Source organism: Nelumbo nucifera, chromosome 4, assembly GCF_055504915.1.
Source record: "Nelumbo nucifera cultivar China Antique chromosome 4, China Antique-T2T, whole genome shotgun sequence".
NCBI lineage: Eukaryota > Viridiplantae > Streptophyta > Magnoliopsida > Proteales > Nelumbonaceae > Nelumbo > Nelumbo nucifera.
The window spans coordinates 996,732-1,020,157 of record NC_142652.1 but is presented as its reverse complement, the minus strand read 5'-3'; the positions used below and the strand labels follow the sequence as shown (position 1 = coordinate 1,020,157).

The window sequence follows — 23,426 nt, the reverse complement described above, 5'->3', positions numbered from 1 at the left end:
GATTATCAGCGGGTTGTAGCAGTAGTAGCACCGTCAACCACGATGGGGCGGCGAGATTGCAGCAGAGCACCTGTCGGTCTTGCGACGACAGTAATAGTAGCCAACCACCCGGGGTTCGCGGTGAGGTTGATAGTTCTGGATAGATCCACTGCCAGAGTTGCAGCGGTAATGGCAGTGGATAGAGCCACCGTCGGACTTGCAGCGGTCACCTCCCGGTGACTAAGATTTTGCGGCGACTAGGATTTGCAGCGGTGATAGCGGTGGTCCCCTCCTGGTATCCACAAAAATCAATAACAGGAGATCTCGGCTGACGGATTGAGAACTTTGATTGAACCTCAAGAAGAAGAAGTAGAGAGCAGAGGAATCCTCAATGTTTTTTTGTCGACGAATGCTCTGGAACAATCTCCGAAACCAGGAAGCTTCTTCGCTTTCCTCCCGGTGAGAAAAATTTTTCCTTGATCGTCTCGATCGCTAGGTGGAGAAAACGATATGGAAGAACAACCTCCCGGCGACCAAGTTCTCGCAGCGATCACGACCTGCAGCGGAGATAGCAGTAGTCGCCTCCTGGCGACCGAGTTTTCGCAGCGATCACGACCTATGGCGGTGGTAGCAGTGGTCACCTCCCGGCGACCAAGTTTTTGCAGCGATCAGAACCTGCGGCGGTGATAGCAGTAGTCACCTCCCGGCGACCGAGTTTTCGCAGCGATCACGACCTGCAGCGGTCGCCTCCTGGCGACCGATTTTTCGCAGCGATCACGACCTGCGGCGGTGATAGCAGTGGTCACCTCCCGGCGACCACGTTTTCGCAGCGATCAGAACCTGCGGCGGTGATAGCAGTGGTCGCCTCCCGGTGACTGAGTTTTTGCAGCGATCACGACCTGCAGCGGGGATAGCAGCTATCACCTTCGATGACCAAGATTTCGCAGCGACAGGGATTTGCAGCGGTAATAGCAGCGGATGGAGCCTCTGTCGGCGACCAAGATTTCGCAGCGATCATATCGTCGAGTTTATCATGGATCGGTATGCTCTGATACCATGATAACTCGAGTAGAATGAGAAACTCTTCCTCTCTTCTTCTTATTATTCTTCCTTTGTAGGGGTTTAGAAATATATATACAAGCATCTCCTAATTATACATAGATTCTGGTTCTACCTCTCCTAGTTACATACAACTTAGGCTGAGAGTTATCCCTGAATTCAAGGGATATCCCCTAGTTTTACAGCTCACGCCAATAATGTGAAAGAGAGAGTTGCAGTCGTTGGATTTATCTTGAAAACTGAACCTATGACCTATGCAATGGACTAAGGAATCCTTCGATGTAAAAGTCAATCAACAAGAAAGGAAAATTGATCCATACTAGAACTACAAACAGATCCCAGCCTAGTTTAAAATCTAGTACCCACTTAAATAAATGGAATAAAAAAAAAATTAATCTCGAATGCATCCTTCATCCCAACCCGATGGACCCGGACCGATTGGATTAGTTCTGATTCCAAAACTTGTTCCGATGGATCAGTTCCAGTTCCTAATACATTTTCCCAATTATTATCAGGTCGGTATCAGGTGGATCATGTCCAAACCAAGTCTATATATAATTATATATATTATTAAATATATAATAATTAGTAAATTACATTACATATATATATGTAATATTTAAAGAGAAGATGTCTAAAATGGTCATTTCGGCAGGGTTTCATTCAAAACCTTACCGAAATGCCCACACCCTTTCCTTTGCCCCTTTTGTTTCTTCTCAATTTGAAAGACAAGCTTAAGCTAGGCTCTTGAACAGTGAACACACTACGACAGAAACTGGGAACACAGAATGAGAGCCAGAGACAAAGAGGGGCTGTAGGCTACATCTACAACTTTGTCCGTTCATCCATCTGCAATTCCGCCATCATCGTCCATCTCTAATAGTTGTTTTCTCAGTTTTTCCTCACTCACAGGTATATATTCTTTATAGTCTCTCCTCCATTGCTCATACATTGTTCATACCGTACAAGAAATCTGTAGACTGCAACTAAAATCTATATTGCTTTTGGGTGTGTTTTGAGCTTGTTGTTATGGTGTAGGCGTCAAACAAAAATCCATATTGATTTTTCCTTTGTTTTAAACATTTTCATGAGATAAAATTCAATCTCTTACTCTCAAGGATTAAAGTATCAGTATCGGGTATCGTATCGGACAACATGGATACGCTTGGAAAATACATGAATACAGATGAAAAATATACAAATGTTTGGATACACTAAGGAAATGCATATAAATTCAATAATTATATTAGTAATTTCAAGTTTAATGTCAAAATAACTATAAATAACATATAAATACATAGGAACTGCATATTTTAATGGTATATCAAAAGAAATATATTATTATTGATATAACAGGATGTATAGATATTATACAATTTTATTAATAATGCATCAATTTTTATTTTTATTAAAATCCAAGGCATAAAAAATATGCAGCAATTATATTTGAATTATTATATCAACTATTTTTGTTTTACTATTTCAATTTTTAACATCAACAAAAAAATCAACTAAAAATTAATTTGAAAATGTTCAGTAAATAATACTTTCACTTTTGTAAACAATAAATATGTTTATATAAAATGTAAATGAAAATTTTAAGATGCATATCATATGAAAATTCATAAATTTTAATTAGTAAAATAATTATTCATTATTAATATTTTTTATTTTTATGATTTTTTTAAAATAAAAAATTAATTTTTATTTAAATGTAGATTAGTTGATTTGATAGATTCAATTTATATTATATTCTCAAATATTTTGTAAACAATATTTTATCTTTGTAATAATAAATACATTACTATTTAATGCATATTGAAATATTAATTAATAATTTATAAAATAATTATTATAATTTATCAAGTCTACATAAATAATTCTAAGTATTATAATAATTATTCTATTAATAATATTTTTATTTGCATAACTATGTTGAAATTAAAAATAATTTATATATATGTGGATTTGATAAATTATTTATTTTATTGATTTATAAAATAATAATTTTGAATATTATTCTTATTTTTTGTATTTGAAGTTATTGAATATTTTTAGATTAAATGTAATAATTAATAATAAAAGATAATTTATTTCACTTATTTTATCATGAAATGTAAGGTGGCTTGATCAGTCGTGGCATATCCCATATCTTCCCCTACTGATACCGATACGATACGCCCCGTATCGGGCATATCATGTCGATATTTTAATCCATGTTTGCTCTTCTTTTAATTAATTATTAATGGTGTTTGGCAGCTATAGTATAATTGGGTCCAATTGTCCCAAGAACCGATTGATTCGATTATGGGTATAAAGTTATAGACCCTATAGGGTCTAGGCCAGTTCCAGGTCCATTATATTTTTTGCTGGTTCGAAACTGGTTCTACCAAATTCCGACCCAGAACCGACCTGTTGGCAGCCCTTCCTTAAGATAATCCTCCTCATTTTTGAACCTAATGAAGATATGCTTAGAATCCAACAAAGAAAGAAACCCAAATCTCCTGAGTGGGCTTAAATGATCACACAATATAAGATCTTTGATCGTTGATAAAGATGGTTTGCTATACGTGCATTTGGTAATCAGCGTCCATTTGAAAACCTCATACGAAACATGAGAGAAACTCTTCTGGCCAGAAAACATGGAACTCTTCTGGCAAGAAAACATGGAACTCTTCTGGCAAGAAAACAGCTGGTTCCCCTTTAAATTGGTGCCAATCAGTACTGAAATGTCAAAAGAAAGGTTGGGATATCGGAGAGTTTGGTGAGAATTGCAGTGAAAGAGGGATTCGGATCACCATCTAGAGCTTCCATGGGAGACTGATTAGGGTTTTGTCATTTTGAAAAACCAAAAAGAACCCAATACTCCATTTCATGCACCACTAGTTACAAAATAGGTAGCATTTATATTAGGGAAAATTTTCGATTAGTAACTTGTACTTTGGGCTTAGTGCTATTTTGGTCCCCTAACTTTAAAATGATGTGTCAATCCAGTATCTGCCATTAATCGATTGTTAAGTAACATATAAAAAAATACAAATGCCCTTCCGATGTTATCTAATTAATTTTTTATCAACCATTTAAATGCCCTTTTCAAAATTAAAATACTATTTATCATCTTCTTTCTTAATAAGAAATAAAAGAGGTATAAGTTTTACAAGGGAATTGTAATGATATTACTCCCACAAAAACCAAACAATTCCTCTCAAATCCATCAACAGCAGGTTCCCCTGCACGCGCTGGTGTTTCTATTAAAACCAGAGAAAACATAAAATACCTGCATGCCGTTATGGGTTTGTTCTGTTAATTATTACGTGTGACCTTCCGAGACCTATGGTTCCAAAGTGCTGTATAATTATTACGTATTTACGTGTGACCTTCTGATCACCTCTCTCTATATATACATCACTGTTTTCAAAACAGGACCGGACTGGACGGTCAGATTGGAAAAATCGGGAACCGGTTATTTGACCGGTTTCATTTTCCTCCAAAACTGTTTTTTTCCCTAAAATTGTTGATTTTGGTCAGTAAACCATTGAACCGGCTGATTAGCCGTTTGAATGGTTTTGACCGTTTTCTAATTTTTTAAATTTTTTTATTTTTTATTAGAATGGGCCGACCGTTCGAACCAATAATCGGACCCCTGACCGATTCAGTCACCAGTTCGTTTTTAAAAACCATGCTACACACTACTATTCAGAGTTCTTTCTTCAAAATCAATCCTTCAGACTTCGGTACAATAAGATCCGGAAAACTATTGTGACGATGAGCGGAGACCCTTACATCCTCCACACCAATGTGTTTGCCCAAGGGAAGGGCAATTGTTGCTGCATTGGATGGGGCCAAGGGTAATACGATAACTTTGCTTTTGGCCAAAGCTGATGTATCCAATTCAAGGAGAGAACACACGTCAGAGGCCCGGGCTGTTATTCCAAGGGCGAAGATTCTGACGGTCAAATTAATTAAGTACTTGAAAGGGGTTTGACCAGGCTTAAGACGAGGGCTCAAACAAGGTCCCCGGAGAGAAGTAAAGCTAAAAAGCAAGAATGAACTAGATGCTTTACTTGAAGTTGAACACCCCCTTTTATACTTGACATTTCCATGGAATGGTTGAAGATAATTAGAGGTGGACGCCAGGATGTCATCCGATTGACGCCACGTTGCGCCATCCGGAACCCTGCCATATGCGCCTATATCAGCAATAGAGAACAGCAGTTCTATCTCTGGTTTGACCCCACCAAGGATTTCCACACCTATTCTTTCTTTTGGAATCCTCGGCAAATCATATAGGTGTACAGTGCTTAATTTGTATATAAATTAAAATGGGTCTTCTCAAACTATATAACCATTTAATTTTAATCTGTGTTTGCTGCAATTTTCTTTCAGTTTCTCTGTGGACGGCGCACATATCAGAGTGTTCAGAAACATGAGTCTGGCGTTGCTTTCCCCAACAAGCAACCCATGAGGGTTTACGCCAGCTTATGGAACACAGACGATTGGGCGACGAGAGGTGGGCTTGTGAACACTGTTTCAGTCTTTCTTCAGGATTTGATTTTGGGTCACGGAGGACTGTTTCAGTCTCAGGTAGGTAGAAGATGATGAACAGTATTTTTAAGTAGTTTTGATATTTAAAAAGTTTTAAATCGCACGTATCAACACTTCATACAGATTTAACACGCTTTAATTAAAAGTTCAGAGTGAAGATACTTAAATTGGCATGTTTTAAAATTTGAGGACCTAAGTGACACTAGGCTTACTAATGAGGAATTTTCCCTTTATGTCATTTTATGTGTCAATACATGCTATACCCCCCTAACATTTATTGTTGTAATCTTATTTTGATGTAAAACAGCTTTGAAAAGATAACCTAGAACTTATTTTTCATTTTTTTTTGCTGCTTTTGTTTTTTTAATAGCTTAAAATATCCAATGGATCTAGGTGAAGAGTTGAAGATTAGATAAACCGAGGTTCAAAGGGACGGGGCTGATGGACTAATATGGAGTATGGACACTTTCTCCTTCAAGTAAAATTTCTTTGAAAAGTTGAAATCGGCTTATAAACAAATTAGAACTGAGATTGCTTCTTCTTCAAAAGATGAATGACGTTCAAACAAACCTGGAAATTTTGTGGTCCTCTAAGCTTATCCCTCCTGGAATAATGATGTTTGCTTGGCGATGTTTGAATGGTGCCCTTCCTTGTATGGCTGACTGAGTTAGCTGAGAGATATTTGACTTATATTGATGGCTTATGCCCGATTGGAAAATTGAAAATGAAGAAGCTATTTCTCACATGCTTTTTGATTGTGTTTTGTTAAAGAGTACTGTGTGGTTTAATTTGGTTCTTATTTGGCTATTCGTACAGATCAAGGTATAAGGAAGTCTCCTTGAAGGACTGGATCTGGGTGTGGAAATTAATTAATGCTTGGCGTCTCCAAACTCTTTAATTTGATAGTTAATCAGTTGATGGGTTGGTTATTTCATGGAGTATTAATTTCGAAAAAACATAGAAACCGTGTTTCTTTAACATGGTTCCTGCTAATACAGGTTCTGGGATTATGGCTAGCTACTAGTGCCTTATTTGTTGTGTGAAATTATGAAACAGTTGGTTCATCTGCATACAGTGAGGTGGGATCGATGTGGTGATCATTGGGAGAAGCTCCTAGCTAGCTAGGCATGGTGAACTTAAAATTGATTAATTTTGATGGTGCTTCATTCAACTAAGAATGGTGCTGGTATTAGTGTAAGGAATTCAGAAGGAGAGAATGTTACTGCTAAGAGTATGGCTATTTTTTTTACCTCTCATTGTTTTGCATCTGAATTTGAAAGCGTTGGCTGTCTACGTACTCACTGAGTGTGTTTTCTGTAATTGTGGAAAGTGATGCACAAGCACAGCTTATCACACGGTTGCGCACTGATGAGTGAGAATGCTGAAACCCCCTGGAAGATTATTTGGTCGGTGGGGGGTAGAAGATTGTAAAAAAGAAGCTTTTAGCAAGGAAGAATTAATTAATGTTGCTCATCCGTTGCCATAGTAGCCACTGGCAAGCATTGTGATACTGAGGCCCCTGCTGATATTCTGGATGAGCATTTTGTCGAGATGAAATATACAAATGCTTAATTTATGACCATTTTATCTTCAAAGAAAAAAAAAAAAAAAGAAAGAAAACGGACTTGAATTTGTGGCCTAATCACCAAGATGGTTCTTTCTTCTTTGTGGTTGTGGACTCTGGAATCATAATTAATATTGTATTTACCATACAAATGCCAGTGCGATCAAAAGGGAAACCTTAACCTTGATAAGAGAGAAAAGTGGAGAGATGACATCTAATTAAACTTGCATTGGCAAGGCAATTTCAAAGAGTTTATAAAAAAATCAGGTAATGATATTCAATTGACTTATATAACGAAAATCCAAAGATTTTTTTTTTCTTTTTCTTTTTTTTTTGGTGTTAAGAAAATCCAAAGAGTTTGTGCGAACAAAACAAACATACCGAAATTTGAAAATCAATACCCTTTCGGCATCATCATCATGTCATAGACATGTGTTTCCGGCAGCATAGATTTTCCCCATTCCCCATTGATAAGTGATATTCTAATCAATTAAAAGCAGGGGAAGTTTCAATACAATTCAGAATTTTTCCTTCTATTAATTTTAATTAAATTTTTTTGGTTCAAATACAACCAAGATTTCAATTATGTATGACTAAGTCTAAAATCTAAAATCTTTCATTGATGTTCATCTCAACTAAAACCAAAATTTCATGGAATTCCAATCCAACAATTAAATAATAAATACCATGAAAAAGAAGAAAAATGACTATAATACAATCATGCTCCCAAAATCAATTACCGTTAATGGATAAATATCTAAAAAATGTCGTTTAGTTATAAACAAAATACAAGAGAGGAGGTGGCTTGCCGTGTTCTCCTTTCCAATTCTTTTCTTTCCTTCCTCCAATCTTCCTTGATCTTCCTCTTCAATTTTACGCCGAGTCAAAGCAAGTTGGCCAAGAATCAAGATACCCTTCTCTCTTTCTGTAACTATAATCTTTAAAATAATACAAACCCATAACAGAAGGCCATAAAAAGAGAGATCTCCCCTTCTCTTCTTCTTCTTCTTCTTCTTTAACTTTTCCAAAATTATTTCTGATCCATTTCCCATTTCTTAGTTGTATTATCATTCTTCTCTTATTATTAGCATTCAAAATTTCTGGATATCTCTCTTTCTTGCTCATCTCTAACTTTCTGTTCATATCTCTCAATGGAAGTATCAACTTCCTCGCCTTTATCAGTCCATTCAATGGAATTCTCCCCCCTCTTTCCCCACCTCCGTCGACACAAGCCCTCCCTCTCTCTCCACAACCATTCTTTCTCATCAAAACCTAAGTCTTCAATCGACTGCCGTGGCCGCTCCATGTTCCTCCACGTCGACCCACCTCGCCATTTCTCTCCCCCCGCCTCTTCCATCTTCGGCATCTCCATCTCTCGCAACAAAATCCCATCTAGGTCCAATTCAATTCCTCTCAAGATCCGCAAGACCCATCGGATACCGCCCATCTCGGCGGTCTTTGAACGGTTCACTGAACGGGCTATCAAGGCCGTCATGCTTTCTCAGAGAGAGGCCAAGGCCTTAGGCAATGACATGGTCTTTACCCAGCACTTGTTATTGGGTCTTGTCGCTGAGGATCGATCAGTCCATGGGTATCTCGCTTCTGGGGTCACAATTGAGCAGGCCCGTGAGGCTGTTCGTGCCATTTGGGGCGATGATGGTGTTAACTCAAACTCCGAGTCTTCCGCGAGTACTAGTGCCAAAAACTCTGCCGCAGCTTCCACGGATGTGCCTTTTTCTATTAGCACAAAGCGTGTGTTTGATGCTGCAGTGGAGTATTCAAGGAGTAAGGGTTATAATTACATTGCTCCTGAACACATTTCTATAGGGCTGTTCACTGTTGATGATGGAAGTGCTGGCCGTGTCCTTAAGAGGTATAATTTCCGAGTTCCTTTGGATAATTTGCAGGAGTTGTATCAAATTTTTCATTCTTATATGCGGATATGCCCATAGCATTGTTGCTTCAATAGATTTTTTGTTTTTTTATCTAACAATTTGGTTGGTATCCTTGTAGGTAAATATTGGAATTTCTAATAGCTTTTAGTTGCTATGAAAACTTTAGGCGATGCCCATGTGATCCTTCGGCTTTCTTCAAAACAATGGCTATTTGAATTTGGATTACATTGCTTGGCATTTTTGTGTTTATAACAACCATACTCCGTTTGTGAATTGATGCCTCCAAACCTGGTTTTGTGTGGAGAATTTGTGTTCCAATTGCCCATGCTAATATCATTTCTGTAAAATGGTGTGTCTCTGTGGAAATCTTACACATTGAACTGCATATTCTTACTGATTTTTTTGGGTGAAATGTGTGATACCCATTCTATTTGTCTCTTTTTAATGGATTAATTACAATCCTGTGGATGATTTATTCTTTTTTTTTATATATGTTTTTTTGGTCTCAAGAACTTCCTTGTATGCCTTTCCCTCTTAAATTAGTTTTTGAGTTTTCTTTTCCATTCTCCTAGAGAAAGGAAAACTCAATAACTACTCTGAGTCCTGGCAGACTGAACAGCATACTTTGAAGGAAACACAATTTCTTCTCAATAACTAGTCAGTTTCTGTTGCTCTTCTAGACCTGAGAAGGATTGGAATAGACATAATTGGTCAAGCTTTTGTTGCCAATGATCTCAAAGAAAAATGTGATATTTATGAGAACAAAAAAATAATAATTTTCACCTTTTTATTTCTTTTGTTCTTTTTAGTTTGGTTCCTTTTGAGGGAAAGCATTTCCAGGGTGCATGACATGATTGTGGATAATTGTGTAGAAGTTATGTTGGACTACAAGTTGTGCCTTGTAATTATTTCCAAGGAACCCATTAGGGGTAGGAGTGCAAATCGGGTTGCCTGATTTGAACAATTTTAACTACATCGGCCTCAGATTGTGCCTGTACCCAGTCAAAATTTAGGAAACTCTCAAACCCAATTTGACTCCCTAATTGGGGAGATACAACTGGTCTAACTAAATTACCATTTTTCTTGATAGAGCACAATGTGTAGAAGAGGATTCATGTAGCCAGCCCCAAGTTGGAATTAAGGCTGGGTTGAATTGCAGCTTGGAAATTGATGTTTTTTTTTTACCTTAAACATATGAGTTTCGAACAAACATGTATACATCAATTTACAATGAGTTTGAAATGGTGCTAGTTTCAAACTTTTACAATGTATAATTGGTATATAATGTATTAATGCACTGATGTATGTATTGGTGAAATGTACATACTACAATTTATGAGAAAAATGAATATGATCACAGATTGGGAGCAGATGTCAATCATTTAGCAGTTGTAGCAGTCTCCAGACTTCAAGGAGAACTTGCCAAGGAAGGTAGAGAATTGCCTGCTGCATCAAAACAGATGCGCAGTAAACCTTCTTCTGAAAAAACATCAGTTTTGAAGTCCTCCGGGAAAAGAGAAGGTGGTGTATAGATGTTTGTTTATCAAGATTAATTTGGCATCTTCCAATTGATTTTCAACTTCGTGTCTTAGGAAGAATGCTAAGTTGTTAAACTATTTCCCTCAGAGAAAAGTGTCTTGGCTCAATTCTGTGTGGATCTTACTGCTCGAGCTAGTGAAGGACTTATTGATCCTGTAATTGGTAGAGACCATGAAATTCAGAGAATTGTCCAAATCCTTTGCCGAAGAACCAAGAATAACCCAATTCTTCTAGGTGAACCAGGAGTGGGAAAAACAGCTATTGCTGAAGGGTTGGCAATTAGTATTGCAAATGGCGATGTTCCCATTTTTCTTTTGGTGGGTTGGTGTCCTTTTATTATTTAATTCTCCTCCTATATCCTCCATGTTCATCCAGTATTTTGCCAATGCCTTTCTTAAAGAAGTTGCATGTTACAACTTTCTTAGTGCTACTATTTCATGTGCAGACAAAACGCATAATGTCCTTGGATATAGGTCTATTAATGGCAGGTGCAAAAGAGAGGGGTGAGTTAGAGGCAAGGGTCACTACCTTGATCAGCGAGATACAAAAAGCAGGTAAACATATTTATTAGAACTTCATGGAAATAAACATGTTCTTTTGTTCTGTCTAATATGCCCTATATATGCAAAATATTGCAGGTGATATCATTCTATTTATTGATGAAGTCCACACACTTATTGGATCTGGTACAGTTGGAAAAGGAAACAAAGGATCAGGCCTTGACATTGCAAATTTATTGAAGCCTTCACTTGGAAGGGGTGAGTTGCAGGTAATGGTTCATGCCATGATGTTTTGGCACTGAGTTTTGTTCTTATATGGCCATGTTCCCTGGAAAACATGACATATAGGTTTTCAAAATGTTAGATAATTTATCATTATTAATATTGTATAACCAGTATGCCATGGTTAGCGGAGACCATAATATGTATGACATACCTAGATAAGAAAGATTGTTTTTTTTTAAACAATAGGTAAGAAATGATATCCAATAACAAGAATCACTCATCAGGCAGAAAGTGAAAAATTAGATACTTGAGCTTGAACCCATTCTTAAATTAATATTCCATGATCTGTTTTATATGTCGAACTAGTTTGACTCTATCAAAGACATGTTTAAAAAGTATCTGAGGCACCATACTACCTGAGGAATTCCTTGAAGCAAGCAGCCTTAAAACACAATGCTGGAGACTCAAGTTTGAAAATGTGAGGTACAGTGTTGCACGGACTCAGATATGAGAGTTGGAATATGACATGTGTCCAAGAGTCTGACTGGGCAAGCTGAGTTGGAATATGACATGATATGGTCATCATATCATCATCTAAGCCTTGTCCCATCTGTATGGGGTCAGCTACATGAATCTTGTTTTGTCATTCCATTCTGCTCAGTACCGTATCCATTGTTAAATTATGGGCTCATAAATTTTCTCACTACTTTAGGCCATGTCCTTTTTGGTCTTCCTGTAGCTCTTCTAGCCCCCTTAACTTATGACAGATTACTCCTTACTGTTGCTGTATATGGTCTTCTCAACATGTGCCTAAAGCCATCTTAGTCTACTTTCTCTCATTTTATCACCTATTGGAGCTACTCCTGGGTATCTTTGAATAAGTTCTTTTCTGATCCTATCTATTTTTTCTGGTCATCCATCTCACATTTACATTTCTGCCACACTCATACAAATTTGTTATTAAAATACTAATTGTATTTAAAACATAGATATTATTAGGATACTTCGTTTTTTTTTTTTTGTTTTTTTTTTGAATTCTAACATTATATACCTGCAAAAATGTCGCCTTGTTACTAAGTAGCGTTTAATGTTAAAAATGTCATTCATCTTGTACATTAGTTGTTCATTTGTGCCAAGGAGATAAAAGGGAATTATTACATGGAATTCCTCAGAACCCAGGAAGACACCGACTCACACACAACGTCCATTTAGGAGAATCCATGGAACACTGGCAAGCTGTATGTGCACTGCATGTACTTATGCTGCAACTTATGCACAGTTGTTGATTGTAAATGAGATCTACAATTTCTATTACCTTTTTTATATACAAATTAATGATTGAATATAATGTGCCTTTTGAAATGCTAGTGAACTAATGGGGTAAAGCTTAATAACTAATATGTCATTATCTGCGTTTTTCATTGTTTTTCTGTGGTGCTGAGTTATCTTTGGTGTATTTGCCTCAAGCTTGAGAGACTTATTCAATGACTGAATATAATATGCCTTTTGAAATGCTAGTGAACTAATGGGCTAAAGCTTAATAACTAATATGGCATTTTCTGCATTTTTCATTGTTTTTCTGTAGTGCTGAATTATCTTTGGTGTATTTGCCTCAAGCCTGAGAGACTTGTTCCAAGTTTTGTATCTTTGTTTTTCAATTTGTATGCAATTCAGACTGACAACCCACTCCCTTCCCAGTGTATTGCATCTACAACTGTTGATGAACACAGGATGCATTTTGAAAAAGACAAAGCATTAGCTCGGCGATTTCAACCCGTGTTGATTAATGAGCCAAGCCAGGTAATCTTCGATGTTTTCTCTTTATATATCTGTATTAATTTGTATACCAAAATCTGCTTAGATTTTGCTTTTAACATTTTGTAGGAGGATGCAGTTAAGATACTGTTGGGCCTAAGGGAGAAGTATGAAGCTCACCACAAATGTAGATTTACTTTGGAAGCCATAAATGCTGCCGTATATCTGTCAGCAAGATATATTCCAGATAGGTATCTTCCTGATAAGGCCATTGATCTTATTGATGAGGCTGGAAGTAGGGCACGCATGGATGCCTACAAGAGGAGGAAGGAAGAACAAACTTCTGTACTAAGAAAATCACCCAATGATTATTGGCAAGAAATCAGAGCTGTTCAGGCCATGCATGAAGTGGTAAGAGCTTTGCTTGCTAGTTAGCAGAAATTGTTTCAGGATTTGCCGGATTGATCAGTACTCGTTTCTGTTTTACATTCAGGTCCTGGCAAATAAAATTAAATATGCCGATGTTGCCTCTTTTATAGAGGATGACACCAAACTCATATCAGAGCCTCCTGTGCCCTCCACACTTGACAATGATGAGTATGATACTAGGTGCCTAATTTTTTTTAATCAAGTATGCAAATACTAGGCTCAAGACATCTAACATTTATTGTGTCTCAGATTTGTGGTAGTAGGACCAGATGATATAGCAGAAGTGGCTTCACTTTGGTCTGGGATACCAGTTCAGCAACTTGATGCAGATGAAAGAATGGTTCTAGTGGGTCTTGATGAGCAACTTAGGAAGCGGGTTGTTGGCCAAAATGATGCTATTTTTGCAATCTCTCGAGCTGTAAAGAGATCTCGTGTTGGCTTGAAGGACCCTGATAGACCTATAGCAGCAATGCTTTTCTGTGGCCCAACTGGTGTTGGCAAAACTGAGCTTGCAAAAGCTTTGGCAGAATGCTACTTTGGATCAGTAAGTACCTACACACAATGGGCAAGGGGTGGCATCTATTATGAATGTGGCTGATTTTCAGAACTTGGAGATATTGATTTTTTATTGTGAAGCTACCCTTTTATAGCAGGCAAATCTTTTTAGTATTAAGTTAAACTGTTTTTAGCACCCCCCCCCCCCCCCACCTTTTTTTTTGATGAATAGCAGAACAATTTTATTGGAAGAAGATTAGAATTACCAAAGATTAGCCATCCCAGAGGTTGAGATAGACTGAACCCAAAAAATTACATTAAATGGAAGCCCCTTCCCCTTAAAACAGAGAGAAGTCCCATTCCCCCAAAATAGGTTCTCTCTTTCTACCCCTTGTTCTGCGAACCTGCCTGCCAGCCCATTTGCAGATTTGCAAAGGGCACTTTCCTTCATTTTGAATCCACCCCACAACTACTTTCGAGTCCCCTTGTATTTGTGTAAGAGAGAGAGAGGGAGGGAGGGAGAGACTTCCATCACCATTTTTGAAAACTCCCCCAATACTGGAGGGGCCTGGCCGCCTGGGTTACCTCTGCTGCAAGCCTGCAAGCATTGAAGTTAAGCTTGATCAAATGGTTTGGTGGTGGTTCCCATACAGGCTGTGCAGCCACCCTACTAATGAAAGAGTTTGTTATCAATCTCAAGTTTTTTACTAACATCATTGGTGGAGAAGGAACTTAACAACCTCAATAATTTTACCTAATGAACCACTCTCACCGTTATGAGATCAATAAGAACTCTTCTGTCCTGAGTTTTTTGCTTGAATAATCTTCTGTTTCTTTCCTCCCAAACAGCCCATAAAGTGCAGCTCTGGAACATCTCCATAGAATCTTTTCCTCTACTCTTGGGAGGGACAAAGAAAGTGTTGTTGAATATGGACTGCAGATTCAAAGGAGGTGTCCATCTGCACCTAAAGAAAGCAAAAAACCACTCCCAAATACCAAACACAAAAGAATAGGAGCTTAGTGAATGATGAGTACTTTCCCCACTCACTTTATAGAGAAGGCAAACATGTAGAGATAAACACCAATGTGGTCTCTTTCTTTGCAGTCTCACTAGTGTTGATTTTAGCATGATAAATATCTCAACAGAAAGCCCTCACCTTAGGAGGGATTTAACCACTTCATACTTCTTTCACTTGAAAACTAGGGGAAGGGTCATGGGCAATAAGGGAATCGATGGAGGCACAAGTGAAGTTGCCAGAAGGACAAGGGAATCACACTCTAGCATCAGACTCTGATGGATCCACCACCACCCCTTCAACTATCTCCACTACCTGAATACTCAATGGAATTTCCACCTTCCTCAGGCTTTCATCTAAACCCAAAATTCCAAGAAAGCCCAACAGAGGATAGGGATACAAAGTGGGAGATAGTTTTATTTTTAAAGGTCGAAAGAGAGTGCAATGATGGAAATTTATCTCTAAGAGAAAGATTCTCCCACCATAAGACTAAGATGTCTAGAAGCACCCCACCGTGGAAATTTATCTTCATGGATGCATAGTTGCATGCATACATATAAATTTATTTAATATTTATGGGAAAATCTATGCTGCCGGAAAGACATGATACTGGAAGTGCTTTGACCAATCAATTCCCCCTCCCCCCGGTGAATTTTGATAAATACCACCTGATTGGTTATCACTTTTATGATACCGGTTCATTGATTACAAGTTTTTTTGGCATCATGTCTTTCCAATATCATAGTCGAACCCAATATTTATACATACAAATATGAAGATATGTCAGGTTCGGGTTGGGTTAGGTTGCCAAGGGCTCATTCCCTAACCCAACCTGAAATTAAGTTGGGTTATATTTTTCAATCCTTAACCCAAAATTCAACCCACCTTTTTTGAGTTTGTTTCAGGCTAACCTGGCCCAAGTTGCACCCCTACTTTTGGGGAGATTTTTTTCCTATACTAATTTGAAGCAACAAAATGGTCCATTTTGAGCTTTATACTTTTAGCTCTTAACCACATGGAAAGTATGTAAATTGAAGGTTATCATGTTTGCATTAACAGAGGAACCAAAGTCTCTAAGACAGCTTATGCTGGATTATTCATACATAAAATGTCACCTGTACTTGAGATAAACATCCCTGCATCTCCTGTACAAAGTTACGAGCTATGTCAGAAAGAATAGAAAATGATCCCAACCTTGTTTGGTATTATTTGTATGTCAAGTCTGATAGAAAGTAACAGAAAGGAGTAAACTAGGACATTTTCCCTGCACAGTGTGTTCCTCAGTTCAGATCAAATAAAATACTAATTGCTTTTAACATTTAAAGGTCAAGCACCAATCCTCTTATTGCATCTATGTATCCTTGATATTTTATGCTCCATTGTTAATTCCATTTCCCTGTATGTCATTATTGTAGGAGGCATCCATGCTACGTCTGGACATGAGCGAATATATGGAGCGGCATACAGTTAGCAAGTTGATAGGGTCACCACCAGGGTATGTAGGCTATGGAGAGGGAGGCATTCTAACAGAAGCAGCTAGAAGAAGACCTTTTACAGTGGTTTTGCTTGATGAAATTGAAAAAGCCCACCCAGATATATTTAACATCCTCCTCCAAGTATTTGAAGATGGCCACCTCACTGATTCTCAGGTTTGTGCACATTGTTATATGTTCAATATGAAGAGACTGACTGGGAAGATTTACCAAGTTTCTTATTTTTTCAAAGTTGAAACTGGTGTCAACATTGACTGATCAAACATAGTGTCATTTGGGATTGCTCCCGAGGTTAGAATATCCTTCTAGTGAAGCATCTTTCATGGAAGCACTTCTAGAAGGAAAAACTCACATAATTAGAGTACTTGGTGATTCATTTTTGTATAGAGGTTAGCTTTTAAACATCAAAATAGTTTGAGGTAAGGTATAGGTTGGTCAATAAAAAAATAATTGACAGATTATAGGGTTATTTGGCATTTAAAAGAAATCTTTAAAATAACATTTTTGTGCACATTGCACATGTTTTATTTTCAGCTTCTGCTGAGAGTGAGATGCGGATGCCATAAAAAGGTTTTACCAGATTCTGTTTCCTAATGGAAAATAAGCACTTCTAATTTAAATTATCAAAAGACATGTCAATACAGAGAATCACTTCACTGGCCATGAAGCTACAGAATAGAAGACTTCTAGGAGCAATCCCAAACTTGGCGTCTTGGCCTTGATAAATTTGGTCAAATTTCAATTGCATTATATCCTTTTATATGCTTTGCATATCCAATAATAGCTGCAGTGCTTCTTACTTTAGAAAGCATGGATTCAACAGGGGCGAAGGGTGTCATTTAAGAACACATTGATTATTATGACGTCCAATATTGGTTCTACCACCATTGCAAAGGGTAGACACATGTCCATTGGTTTCTTGATTGAAGATGATGGTGAACCAAGTTCGTATTCTGGAATGAAAGCCCTCGTTCTGGAAGAGCTTAAGGCATATTTTAGGCCAGAGTTTCTCAACAGGATTGATGAAGTAGTTGTATTCCGTCCTCTTGAGAAGGCACAGGTTTGTCTCGCACACAGATTATTAATAAAGACCAGTTCTTTATTGGCACATTGGTTATCAATTTTAGTTAAATGGGTCTCAACATTAAAGGCAACATTTTAGCTTGGTTTTCTTAATCCCTAAGCAAAATTAAATCTTAGCATTAAATCACTAACAGTATCCTTTTACCTATTACCTTATATAAAAGGGAGGTTTTTATTCCCCCTTTTGCCGACTCTCAAACTTCTCCTTTCTTAAAATGCTAATAGTTTATCTTAGGGAAAATTAGTTATGTGGGCACTTGTAAATTTTTGTTTACAATTAAGAAATGTGAACCAAAATATTTGCAAAAAAATTCTTCTAATGGAAAATCTTGTTCACTAAGTCCTTATAATCACCTTGTGCCTTGCTACTTCAAAAATGGCTTTCCTATATCCAATAACCTTTTCTCTTGATTGTTAGTAACTTAGTATTATTGAGATGAGATTAATTAGAGATTAATTGGTTTTTATCTTTTGTTTTTCCTTTGCATTTGTAAACTGCTGAAGTGCATTTCTGACTTTCTTTTATTTTTCTTTTTTGATACTTATTTGATTAACATCCATTTATATTTGTAAAACATGACTCTAGGAAGGTATGTTTCAATCAAAATAACATAAGAGAAAGAATGTAAACAACTATTCTTCTTATTATCTAATAAAATATTAAGTAATGCAAATGGGATTTGTTATAGATATAGGACTTGTGGGCATAACCTTAGAAATAAGGAAACTTAATGCAAGAGGTTCACTGCATTAATCTGTGCAACATGTGACATGGGTAGTATGTATGAAACTAAGTTTTCATGGTTACTTGATTTGTTGTTTCACTTCATTCAGGTTAGCATTTAAAATTTGTAGCTCACAACGATTAAATAAAACTAATTAATTGGGTATTCTTTTTTTTATCAATAACAGAAACTTTCATTAATAAAAAAAGGGTAGTACAAAGGAGACTAGGGGAGAGGTAAACTCTCTTAATCCTCCCTTACAAAACAAAAAACGACTCAACTTACAAAATAGCCCAAAACAATTGTTCTCTTCCCACCCCTTGTTTAGCAAGGGTATCCGCAAAGGAATTAGCACTTCTTTTTACCCACTATAACTGAATTTCCAAACCTTGTGCTAGCCGGTTAAGCATTTTTTTTTTCATTAGCAAACTTCCATAGACCATTCTCTTCTTTGTGCAGCCATCCTATAACCAGTTTTGAGTCCCCTTTCAACAATAAGCTTGCGACAGTTCAGCTCCTTTGCCTTCTTCATTTCCTTCCATCACTGCCAAAATCTCAGCTCAAAGTGAATCACCTACACCAATAGGACCGGAAAAGATATCAATGACTTTCACATCCTCATCCCTAAAAGTTCCTCCAATTCTAGAAGGCCCCGGGTTACCTTCACTACTTCCATCAGTTCAACTTGATAAATCCAAAAGCTGGAGGAGACCAAATGGGACCAATCTTGGTTTTTGGCAGGGGCTGAATTAGCCACTTCCTTCCAACTTCTTCTCATCATATCTGTAGAGATGTACTCAAACATTTCTAGAGATTTCACCCAATGTACCACTCTAATAGTAATTGCTTCAATAATGCCCTCCCTGTTCCTTTCCTTTTCATTAAAAATCGTTGAATTTCTTTCTTCTCGTATTGTCTAGCAAATGGCAGCTCTGACACATCTCCAAAGAATTCTACCCCTCTTCTTTGGCCACCTGAAAAAGGAGGCAAACAAGCTTTGTACATCTGATGGGGGGTGTCCACCTGCAACCAAATAAAGAAAAAAAAAATCATTCTCAAATATGTGAAACAAAAGAGCAAGAGATTAGTAAGTGATAGCCGCTTTCACCATTAGCCTTAGGATGCACCAATTAGGTCTTTTTCTCTGTAGCAAGTCACTAGTGTTACATCTTCCTAGAAAGGCTTCCCAATAAAAAGCTCCAGTCCTTGGAGGAATCAGTTTAGCATCTTGGCTTTGGGATGCTAGTATATATAATGCATTATGCATGCTATTTATTTGACGAACCTACTATGCACTTTTTTATTATTTTTTTTGGTATTAATAGATAAAGGAACATACACAAAATGGGGGAGGGGGTAGTACAACCCAACAGTCCATTACAGATATATTTTAACTCTTCAGTACAACCTTACTATTGAGACTAAGCATCTCTACTTTAACCAATATTCGCAAATCAATTGGTGTTTGATTGCTTTTTGTAAATGTGTGAAAGCCTCCATATCAGCTTCTGATGTAAGATTGTGACAATCCTGGATCAAGTTGGAGATGCTCCACAATGGTTTGAAATATTAATTTAAGCAGTCTATATGGTTTTGGAGTAGAGACCATTACTTGGTGTAATGGTAAATCTCAGGATGGGAAGCATGAGAATGTGGGTTGAATCTGAGAGTGGCCAGTTTGTGCAAAAAAGAAAAAAAAAATGCCAAAGGTTTGGACTGTATCGAGTCTACCCCTCCCAAGACCCTGATAGTTGGGAACCAATATTGGCTAATGGTCTTTATACTGATTTTGGAGTCCCCTTCTATCCATATATTTTTTAATCCACTTTCTTGGGCTAGAATATGAGCTTCCTTTCAGCCCAGGCCTCTGCCACATTTTTAGTGGTTTTTCTGCTACCCACCATGTGGCAGAGGCCTAGGCTGCTAAGGTAGCTCATAAAGTGAATTAAAAAAAAAAACATGGATAGAAAGGACTCCAAAATCACAATAGATTGCCTAAATAAAATTTTTGAACCACCATGGATCTCCAACTTAATCCAATATTGTCACAATCTTTCATCAGAAGCTGATATGGAGGTTAAGTGTACTCATGCATTTCCAGAAAAGCAAATCAAGCAGATAGGTTAACCAAAATATTGGTCATAGTAGAGATGTTTGCAGTTTCAATAGAATAGATCATACTGAAGAGTTAACCATGAAGACTTGGTTTCGTGCTTATGCTAGCCATGTGCCATGTGTATCACACATAAAATCTGTCAGAGAGAGGAGGCGAAGATGGTGCAGAAGACTTGTACTATTAATGTTTTGCACAGTATGGAAAACACAGGGGTCATTGCTTGGCGCAATGATAAAACCACAGACTGACAAGCATAATGTGGGTTCAAGTCTGAGAGTGGACACTGTGCAAAAATGCCAAAAATTAGGTCTGTAACCAGTCTCCTCCCAAGGCCCCAGCTAACTAGGACCAAATTGGGTAATAGCCCTTATAGTAGTGTTTTCAACCCATTGTGAACTATCTGGTCAGACCCATCCACCCATCACCCAGCCAAGTTCCTAGGTCTGTTTAGCCCCCGAACTGTTTATATGCAAAAGAAATGTTGACTCAATCAATAACCAATAGTCCAGTCGCTTGAACTGCCTAATTGTTTGACCTAGTCAGCAGGTCACAGGTTAGACATTTAGGCCATTACCCAAATGATATTTCTCATTTATCATATTTATTTTTGTTAAATAAGAAAAAAGGGCCATTACCCAATGTTGGCCCTAGTTATCTGGGGTCTTTGGGAGGTGTAGACTAGATAGGAGAACCTAGCCTTTGGTTTTTTTTTTTTCACACTGGCCTCTTTCAGACTTGAACCCATTTCACACTTGCCAGCCTGAGATTTTATCATTATTTTTGTTTAATATGATGAACATATAATATTAGAGGCATGCCCAATGTTTTTGCAGTCTTTTCTGTTTTTTACATGTTATCTAATTATCTGATTTAGGACATCATGGGTTGACCTGTTTGGCCCAGACAGTTTAAGTGTTGAACAATTAATTCACCACCTGAAGGGAAAGGTTCTGTTCCTGGGTTATTTTTTAAATATTGCTTGTGATAGATTATTCTTTCTCCTGATTTACAAGATCTTTCCTTTGTCTTTTATTTTTCCTTGTCATCAAATTCCCAATTTTTCAAGGCATTCCATTTTTATGCTATTTTTTAATTATTTTCTTCTAAGTTCTTAACCAATAGAAATTGGCTTGCAAACTGGTTTCAATCAAACCAATCCAGAACTTAGGTTAAGGTTACAGAAAGTTAAATCATCTAGCCGAAGTAAACTTTTCTAAAACTAGTAATACTTGATGTTAAAACATGTAAGGGGCCCATTAATATCAGATTCTAGCATAAGTAATTCAGGCCATTGCCACTTCTTTTCAGATTATTGAGATTCTAAATCTGATGCTGCAAGAAGTGGAGGAAAGGCTTATGTCTTTGGGCATTGGTCTGGAGGTATCTGAGGCAATGAAGGATCTTATCTGCCAGCAAGGCTATGACAGAAACTACGGAGCTCGGTCCATGAGGAGGGCGGTCACCCTTCTAATTGAGGATGTCTTAAGTGAAGCACTTCTTGGTGGGAAATACAAACCTGGTGACACTGCATTAATAGATGTGGATGCATCTGGAATCCCGTATGTGATTAACCGGTCAGATTTTGATATTCATTTGTCTGATGCAACATCCATATTGTAGTTAAGATCTTTGACAATTCATAATTTAATCACTCAGTGTATATTGATCTGTATCGAGATAGAGATTTATTTTGTATAGTTCTAGGTAATTGTTTGATCCTGTATGACCCAGGAGAATGAGGTGCTTACATACAGGTTCTGTATATATATATTTGGGGAAAAGATGCAATTATTACTTTTTGTAACTGTTTGAGGCATTTCTATGATTGCCGAATATTCTCAATACCAAAGGGTGGAAGAGTTGTTTTCATGTTCAACCATTGAAGGCTTTGTGACCTTGGCTTAAACAGAGAGCTTCGAGTTCTTGTTTCTCGTGTATATGTAGAATTTCTTTATAGATGATCGTGTTCCATGCACTATTTTGGTATGAGATAGTAGCCTCATGTGCTCCACAAATCTTGAACAATGATCACATCACATCTGACCTAAACAGAGAGCTTCAAGTTCTTATTTCCTGTGCATATGCAGAATTTCTTTATAGATGATCGTGTTCCATGCACTATTTTGGTATGAAATAGTAGCCTCATGTGTGCTTCACAAATATTGAACAATGATCATATCTAGATTGTTGAATTCTTGTATTAAGACTGAATTGAGTTGAGTCGAGCTTGCTTTCAAACTACATGAAATCAAATGATCTTTTCAGGGATTGCCCTTGCATTTCAGAATACAAATTTACCATCTATAATTCACTCAGTTACTAATAAGATATTAGTAATGATTAAGGGAAAGAAAATGAGGGAAGATATTGGTGCAGCCTTAATACCCTATCACGTAGTCAGTTTGAATAGATGTCTTGTGATTTACTTCAGGTTTAACTTTGACGACCTTAAACCAATGAGCACAGCATACAATTTTGAGAATAAAGCCAGAATATTGTGATTTATCTGCCATAAAATTGCTACTCTATCTTGGATAGACACCATAGCCTACTTAGGCCATGTTTGAGAGTGCTTAAAAATAAGTGCTTATTTTGGCCATTAAGCATTTATTGGTATTTGGGAAATAAGCCCGAAATAAGTGTGTATTTAAAAAATAAGGGCTTACATTTTAAGCCCAAATTTTCAGCTTTTTTTAAAATGCTTATACAATAAGCAGTTATTCAATCTTTTCTTCCAAAATTATCCCTAGTTGAATTTTAAAATACCACTTATAAAATTATCCCTAGTTGAATTTTATAAAAGCACTTTTATGGGAGCACTTTTACAAAAGCACTTTTGCGAAAGCACTTTAGGAAAGTACTTTTATGAAAGCATTTTTACAAAAACACTTTTATGAAAGCACTTTTACTTTTGTAAAAGTATTTTTATGAAAGTGTTTTGTAAAAATGCTTTCATAAAAGTACTCTCTTAAAAGTGTTTTCATAAAAGTGTTTTTATAAAAATGCTT

At 37.1% G+C, this 23,426-nt stretch overlaps 1 protein-coding gene across 1 annotated transcript; it reads left to right on the top strand.

Annotated features, from left to right (window-relative positions):
* The first annotated feature begins 7,931 nt into the window (after positions 1-7,931).
* ERD1 (Clp ATPase) lies at positions 7,932-22,294 on the top strand. Its single transcript, XM_010251086.3, has 12 exons — positions 7,932-9,020; positions 10,403-10,563; positions 10,669-10,898; positions 11,027-11,135; positions 11,220-11,350; positions 13,005-13,106; positions 13,191-13,472; positions 13,555-13,658; positions 13,740-14,034; positions 16,417-16,650; positions 17,318-17,554; positions 21,727-22,294. Exons 1-12 carry the CDS (start codon positions 8,299-8,301, stop codon positions 22,036-22,038), a joined length of 2,919 nt encoding a protein of 972 aa, XP_010249388.1. The 5' UTR covers positions 7,932-8,298; the 3' UTR covers positions 22,039-22,294.
* The last annotated feature ends 1,132 nt before the right edge of the window (positions 22,295-23,426 follow it).

Bases quoted from the DNA above. Each gene is read 5' to 3' on its own strand.
- ERD1 (XM_010251086.3), top strand. From the start codon at position 8,299: ATGGAAGTATCAACTTCCTCGCCTTTATCAGTCCATTCAATGGAATTC. The intron at 10,899-11,026 runs GTGGGTTGGTGT...TTTCATGTGCAG, and splicing joins ATGTTCCCATTTTTCTTTTG to ACAAAACGCATAATGTCCTT. The intron at 16,651-17,317 runs GTTTGTGCACAT...TGGATTCAACAG, and splicing joins GCCACCTCACTGATTCTCAG to GGGCGAAGGGTGTCATTTAA.